This window comes from Pipra filicauda, unplaced genomic scaffold, assembly GCF_003945595.2.
Source record: "Pipra filicauda isolate LSUMZ 115617 unplaced genomic scaffold, ASM394559v2 scaffold1608_size8136_pilon, whole genome shotgun sequence".
Lineage (NCBI taxonomy): Eukaryota > Metazoa > Chordata > Aves > Passeriformes > Pipridae > Pipra > Pipra filicauda.
Genome location: NW_024104105.1, coordinates 1 through 8136, shown reverse-complemented (window position 1 = coordinate 8136; position 8136 = coordinate 1). Strand labels below are relative to the sequence as shown.

Here is an 8136-nt window from a genome sequence, read left to right as displayed (position 1 = left end):
GTCGGTGGCCGTGGGTGGCACCGTGGTGGTCCAGGAGCCCGTGGGCCACTGTCCCTGCCCCTGAGTGTGCCCCTGGTGTCCCCCCAGGTGTCGGTGGCCGTGGGTGGCACCGTGGTGGTCCAGGAGCCCGTGGGCCACTGTCCCTGCCCCTGAGTGTGCCCCTGGTGTCCCCCCAGGTGTCGGTGGCCGTGGGTGGCACCGTGGTGGTCCAGGAGCCCGTGGGCCAGCTGCGGGGGGTGTGGGAGGCCACGAGCTTCTCCCTGGAGCGGCTCCAGGCCAACCCCGAGCTGGTGGCCCAGGAGGAGCAGGACCTGGGCCAGAGATGGGGACCCTCCTACCAGCTGACCTTTGACCCCTGCGAGGAGCCCCCCCTGCTGCGGCACATGGGTGGGACACTGGGGACATTGGGGGGGGACTGGGGACATTTGGGGGGGATTGGGGGGGATTGGGGACATTGGGGGGACATTTGGGGGGGACTGGGGACATTGGGGGGGATTGGGGACATTGGGGGGACATTGGGGGGACATTGGGGACATTGGGGGGACATTGGGGACATTGGCAGGGACATGGGGGGGGACATTGGTGGGGACATTTGGGGACCATTGGGGGGACACTGGGGGGACACTGGGGACATTGGGGACATTGGGGGACACTGGGGGACATTGGGGACATTGGGGACATTGGGGGACATTGGGGGACATTGGGGACATTGGGGACATTGGGGGGACATTGGGGGACATTGGGGGGACATTGGGGGAACATTGGGGGAACATTGGGGGGATTTGGGACATTGGGGGCAATGGGGGGATATTGGGGGGACATTGGGGGGATTGGGGTGGATTGGGGACATTGGGGGCAATGGGGGGACATTGGGGGACATTGGGGACATTGGGGGGATTTGGGATATTGGGGACATTTGGGGACATTGGGGGGACATTGGGGGGATATTGGGGGACATTGGGGGGACATTGGGGGGATTTGAGGACATTGGGAGGATTTGGGATATTGGGGATTTGGGATATTGGGGACATTGGGGGGACATTGGGGGACATTGGGGGACATTGAGGGATGTTTGGGACATTGGGGACATTGGGGACAATCGGGGGGATTGGGGGAATTGGGGACATCAGGGGACATTGGGGGAATTGGGGGTACTGGGGACATTGGGGGGACATTGGGGACATTGGGGGGACATTGGGGGACATTGGGGGGACATTGGGGGGACATTGGGGGACATTGGGGACATTGGGGACATTGGGGGACATTGGGGGGACATTGGGGGACATTGGGGGGGTTGTGCCACCCCGGATGTCCCCCCGCTGCCCCCCCAGGGGACGTTCCTGGTGACACAGGAGGTGACAAAGGCCTTGGTGACATCGGGGGACCCCGGGGGGGCCTCCCTGGTCCTCGTGGGCAGCGTGGTGGCCAAGGTGGGACCCCCACTTGTCACCGTCATTGTCACTTGTCACGGTCAGTGTCCCCAAAATGGGGGTAAAAGCCCTAAAAATGGGGATAAAGCCCCTGAAAACGCCAATTTTGGGGGGGATTTGGGGACATTGGAGGGGGTCCCAGGGGTGTCCCCTCCCCTTTGTCATTGTCACTTGTCACTGTCCCCTCCCCCCTGCCCAAAATTGGGGATAAACCCCCCAAAATGGGGATAAACCCCCCCAAAATTGGGGATAAACCCCCCAGAAACACGAATATTGGTTGGGTTTGGGGACACTGGGGGGGGCTGTGGACACCGAGGGGGGTCCCAGGGGTGTCCCCTCCCCTTTGTCATTGTCCCCTCCCCCCCAGGTGGGGAATTTGGGCCAAACCAACTACGGGGCCTCCAAGGGGGGGGTGGAGGGGCTGACCCGGAGCGTGGCCAAGGAGGTGGCCAGGTGGGGACACTGGGGGACATCTGGGGACATTTGGGGACATTTGGGAGGGGACAAGGGAAAATGGGGGGGAAAGGGAGAAAATTGGGGGATTTGGGGGGAATTCGGGGGAAAAATTGGAGGAAAAGTGGGGAAATTTGGGGGGAAATGGGGAAAAGTTGGAGGACTGGGGGGAAAATTTGGAGGATTTTGGGGGGATTTGGGGGAAAATTGGGGGATTTGGGGGGAAATGGGGAATTGGGGGAAAATTGGGGGAAAATGAGGAAGAAATGGGGGGAAATTGAGGGGGAAATTGGGAAAATTTAAGGGGGAAATGGGGAAAAATTGGAGAGAAAAGGGGGAATTTGGAGGGAAATATGGGAAAATTGGGGAATTGGGGGGAAAAGGGGGAAGAACTGGGGAAAACTGGGGAGAAAATAGGGAAATGGGGAAAAATTGGAGGGGGGATCGGTGGAATTTGGAGGGAAATTGGGGGGAAAAGGGGGAAGAAATGGGGAAAACTGGGGGGAAAATTGGGAAATGGGGAAAAAGGGGGGAATTTGGAGGGAAATGGGGAAAAATTGGGGGGAAATCGGGGAAAATGAGATTGGGGGGGTTTGGTGACCCGGGGGGGGAGTCGGTGACACCCTGGGGGGGGGTGACATGGGTTGGAGGGACCCCTCTGACCCCCCCCAAATCCCTCCCCCAAGGTTTGGGATCCGCTGCAATTCCGTCCTGCCGGGATTTATCGTCACCCCCATGACGGACAAAGTGCCCCCAAAAGTGCTGGACAAGGTGACAGCGGGGGGGTGGCACCTCCTGGGGACATTGGGGGGACAGTGGGGGACATTGGGGGACATTGGGGACATTGGGGGGACATTGGGGGACACTGGGGGACATTGGGGACTTAGGGGGGACACTGGGGAGGTGACACCAGAGGTGACCCTTGTGTGTGTGTGTGTGTGTGTCCCTCTCAGTTCGCAGGGATGGTGCCACTGGGACGACTGGGGGACCCTGAGGGTGAGTTGGGGACACTTTGGGGACACTTTGGGGACACTTGGAGGTGCCACCACCCCCCGGTGTCCCCCAGACGTGGCAGACGTGGTGGCTTTCCTGGCGTCGGGGGACAGCGGCTACGTCACCGGGGCCACCCTGGAGGTGACAGGTGGGGACCCCCCATGTCCCCCTAGTGTGTCCCCAGTGTGTCCTCAATGACCCCCCAGTGTGTCCCCAACGTCCCTCCAGTGTCCCCCCAATGTCCCCCCAATGTCCCCCCAGTGTCCCCCCAATGTCCCCCCTTTCCCTCTCTCATTCCAGGGGGTCTCTTCATGTGACGGATCCAGCCCCTCCCCCCGATGTCCCCCCAATGGGGGGGAGGGGCAGACCTCAAAATTTGGGGGGTTGGGATGGGGGGGAGGCCCCGAGTTTGGGGAGAGGGGACCCCAAAATTTGGGTGGGGGACAAAAGGGGGTCCCAAAAATTGGGGAGGGTCCCAAAACTGGGGAGGAGGGGCCTAAAGTAGGGGAGGGGCTCCCCCAAAATATGGGGGGGAACCCCAAAACTGGGGGGGGGTCGAGGGAGGGGGGTGGAAGCCCCTCCAAAAAACCACCCGGAGCTGTTGCCATGGAGATGGTTATTGGCCACGCCCACCGAGACCACGCCCACCCCTCCCCTCCCTTAAATTTCTAAAACAACAAAAATAAACATTTTGGACCTCAAAATTGAGGTTTTTTTGGGGTGGAGACCCCAAATTTTTGGGGTGGGGGTTTGGGAGGGGTCTCTAAAATTCGGGGGGCGAGGTCAGATGTGGCCCTGCCCCCTCTTGACCCTACCCCCCTTAAAACCTCCTCTAAAACGACAAAAATAAACATTTTGGGCCTCAAATTTTGGAGTTTTCTGAGGCAAACCCCCCCAAGAGTTTTGGGAGGTGTCCCCAAAATCCGGGAGGGGTGGAGTTAAGAGAGGGTGGAGCCAAATCCTCCATCTTTTCTGCCTTAAACCTCCTCTAAAACGACAAAAATAAACCTTCTGGATGCCAAATTTTGGAGTTTTTAGAGGCAAAATCCCCCAGAATTACCCCTAATTAGCACATAATGCCCGGGGTTCATGTTAATAATTAATTAGCCCATAATAGCTGTGGGTAAATCATTAACCCCTAATTAATCCATAATATCCGTGGGTTCCCATCAATCCCAAATTATCCCAAATGGTCCCAAACAGTCCCAAATTATTCCAAATAGTCCCAAATGATCCCAAATCCCAAATGGTCCCCAAACTCAAATCCCAAATCCCAAATCCCATGTGGTTCCAAATCCCAAATAAACCCCAAATCCCAAGTAAACCCTAAATCACCAGTGATTCCCAATCCCATGTAGTTCCAAATCCCATATAAAAGCAAATCCCAGAAGTTCCCAAATCCCAAATAACCCTTAAATCCCCAATAATAGCAAATCCCATATATTCCCCAATCCCAAATAAACCCCTAAATCTTCAATAATTCCCAAATCCCAAATAAATCCCAAATCCTCAATAATTCCCAATCCCATATATTCCCCAATCCCAGATAATAGCAAATCCCAGGTGTTCCCAAATCCCAAATAACCCCTAAATCCCCAAGAATTCCCAATCCCGTATAATCCCAAATGCCAAATAAATCCCAAATAATAACAAATCCCATTGAGGTGGTTTGAAGCTGGCTCCCTGCCAAGTCTCCAAACCTCACCACAAGAGCTCCCCCCCCCAAAACCAAGGGAGAAGACAAAAAAAACAAGAGAACTAAAACGAGAGAGAGACAGCTGAAGCAATATATATATAAATATAAATATATTTACACTTATATTACACTTATATACAATTGAAATATATGTACAATTTCAAAAGGAAAGGGGAAAGGGAAGGGGAAGGAAAAAAAGGAACAAAAGCAAAATAAAATATACACGATCACTCTCCCAAGATCTAACAAGTAAAAGAATTAGCAAAGGATATCTCCCTGCTCTCCTTGGCACAACAGAAAGTGGCTCTGGAACGACCCCGGCACCCTCCGTCTGCCAAGGTCGGCAGGGCCTTACCAGGCCTCGCTCCCCAACCCGACAGACTCCACACAGGGAACCTGCACCTCCAAAGCTGGAAGGAAAGAGGGCAAAGGCCTCTCCTCCTTTCTTCTTATAGCCCGGCTTAGGTAAAAACCGTGGGGAATAGCGGGGAAATCTGGGCACTGCCTGGGTTACAGACTGGTCATGAAGGAAGGCCCAGCCTAAAGTACCACAGACATCACATCCTCCTCTGTGACATCACATCCTCCTCTGCGACATCACATCCTCCCCATGACATCACAGCTCCTCTATGATGTCACATCCCCCTCTGTGACATCACATCCCCCTCTGTGACATCACATCCTCCCCATGACATCACATCTCTCCGTGACATCACATCCTCCTCTGTGACATCACATCTCTCCTGTGACATCACATCCTCCTCTGTGACATCACATCCTCCCCATGACATCACATCTCTCCTGTGACATCACATCCTCCTCTGTGACATCACATCCCCCTCTGTGACATCACATCCCCCTCTGTGACATCACATCCTCCTCTGTGACATCACATCTCTCCTGTGACATCACATCCTCCTCTGTGACATCACATCCCCCTCTGTGACATCACATCCTCCTCTGTGACATCACATTCTCCCCATGACATCACATCTCTCCTGTGACATCACATCCCCCTCTGTGACATCACATCCCCCTCTGTGACATCACAGCTCCTCTATGATGTCACATCCCCCTCTGTGACACCACAACTCCCCTATGAGATTACATCCTTCCGGTGACATCACACCCTCCTCTGTTTCATCACATCTCTCCTATGACATCACATCTATCCTGTGACTTCAAACTCTCCTGTGATATCATATTGTCCCTGTGATGTCACGTCCTCCCCTGTGAAATCACAGCTCTCCTATGACATCCCATCCTTCCTGTGACATCACATCCTCCTCTGTGATGTCACATCCATCATATGACATCACATCTCTCCTATTACATCACAGCTCCACTGTGACATCAGAGCTCCCCTATGACATCACATCCTTCCTGTGACATCACATATCTCCTATGACATCAGATCATTCCTGTGACATCACATCCTCCTCTGTGATGTCACATCCTCCTCTGCGATGTCACATCCTCCCCATGACATCACATCTCCTCTACAACGTCACATCCATCATGTGACATCACATCCTTCCTGTGACATCACATCCCCCCACTGTGACATCATGTCTCCCCTATGACATCACATCTTCTCTGTGACATCACATCCTTCATGTGACATCACATCCACCCTTATGACATCACAGCTTCCAGGTGACATCACATTCCTTCTGTGACATCACATCGTCCCTGTGATGTCCTCCACTGTGACATCACATCTCCTCGTGACAGCACACCCTCCCCTGTGACATCACATCACTCCTATGACATCACTTCCTTCCTATTACACGACATCTCCTCTATGACATCACATCCTCCTCTCTGGCATCAGATGCAACATAACAGCTCCTCTCTGACATCACATCCTTTATGTGACATCACATCCTCCCCGTGATGTCAAGGGGATATGTGATGTCATAGGAGGGGAGGACGTGATGTCAGAGGGACGATTTGATATCACAGCAGAGGTTTGATGTCACAGGATGGATGTGATGTCCCAGAGGAGGATGTAGCTGCTCCATCTCAGTCACCTCAGAGGGGCCCTCACGGGTACCTTGTCCCTCCACAGATTTCCCGGAACAAGCCTGATCTTGTGCCCCTCCCCCATCATGTCCTGTTTAGAACCCTGGGACACTGTGGAACCTCATGGAACCCAAGGGACCCTGGGACACTGTGGAACCTCATGGAACCCAAGGGACCCTGGGACACTGTGGGGGCTCATGGAACCAAAGGGACCCTGGGACACTGTGGGGGCTCATGGAACCAAAGGGACCCTGGGACACTGTGGGGGCTCATGGAACCCAAGGGACCCTGGGACACTATCAGGAGCCTCGTGGTGCCCAGGGCTGAGGAATCCCGTGGGTGCAGGTGGCTCAGGGAGCAGCTGCAGTCGGATCCAAACTATTCTCATATCACCTGAAGATGACCCTGCTAACAGAGGTCCTGTGTGTTCCCTCTGCTCTCTGGGCACTTGCATCCTTTGAGAGCTGCCCATCACTCTGGTAGCCAAGAGCACAGGGCGGGGGATCCCCTGGAGGGGGAGCAGAGACATCTTTCCTAGATCACCTTGCTCAGAGCCCCATCCAAGCTGGCCTTGAATGTTTGCAGGGATGGGGCATCCACCACCTCCCTGCAAATGTCTTCCTGTGTTTCAGCATTCTCACTATGAAATATTTCTTCTTTATCTCTAGTCTGAACTTACACTTTTTTAGTTTAACTTCCTCACCCCCTGTCCTATTGTGACAGGCCCGACTGAACCCTTTGCCCACATGTCTCTAAAAAGCTGCCTTGATGTACTGGAAGGCCCCAAGGAGGTCTCCCCACAGCCTTTTCTTCTGCAGGCTGAAGAGCCCCCACTCTCTCAGCCTGTCTCCATGCGAGAGGTGCTGCAGCCCTGGGATCCCCTTGGTGGCCTCCTCTGGAAGTGCCCCAAGAGGTGCGTGTCTTTGCTGTGCTGAGGAGCCCATGGAGCTGCAGGAGATGCCAGGGCTGGCAGGGGAATCCCCCCAAGCCATTGCCATTGCGGGTGGGTGCGTTGCAGACAGCCAGAGGAGCCCAGAGCTGGAGGCAGCACTGCAGGGGGGTCTCAGCTGAGCGGAGCAGAGGGGCACAACCCCCCTCCCCTGCTGCCCACGCTGTGGGATGAGCCCAGGACACGGGGGGGTTGTGGGCTGTGAGCTCCCATTGCTGGCTCCCATCCTGCTTTTCATCCCCCACTATCCCCATGGCCTTGGATGCAGGGCTGCTCTCCATCCCTTCAGTCCCGAGCCTGGCCCTTGAGATCTGGGGGCATTTGACACCCGCTGGCTCCTTTGATCCCCTTTCCCATCCCTCCCAGAGCCCAGGGAAGGACTGAGGGGCTTTGGCTGATTGTCCCTGATCCTCCCCTGCCCCAACACCAAGCTGTGCTCCTTGGGGACGGTGCTTGGACAGCCCCAGTCAGACCCTGTTTCCCGCTGTGCCCCCAAACCACCGGGTGCCCCAGGGGACGTGGGAACACACATGGACACAGGAACACACCCGTGGATGTGGGACCACACCCACCCAGACAGACACAGAGCA

General features: G+C 55.2%; 1 protein-coding gene across 1 annotated transcript; it reads left to right on the top strand.

Moving 5' to 3' along the window:
- Positions 1–87: 87 nt before the first annotated feature.
- LOC113995677 (estradiol 17-beta-dehydrogenase 8-like) lies at positions 88–3308 on the top strand (the record flags this gene model as incomplete). The annotated part of the gene is made up of 9 exons (XM_039379234.1): positions 88–129; positions 177–387; positions 563–582; positions 1332–1430; positions 1798–1883; positions 2570–2654; positions 2837–2879; positions 2950–3024; positions 3177–3308. Coding segments are annotated over 9 exons (678 nt in total), but the record flags the coding sequence as incomplete, so codon positions are not given.
- Between the last annotated feature and the right edge of the window lie 4828 nt (positions 3309–8136).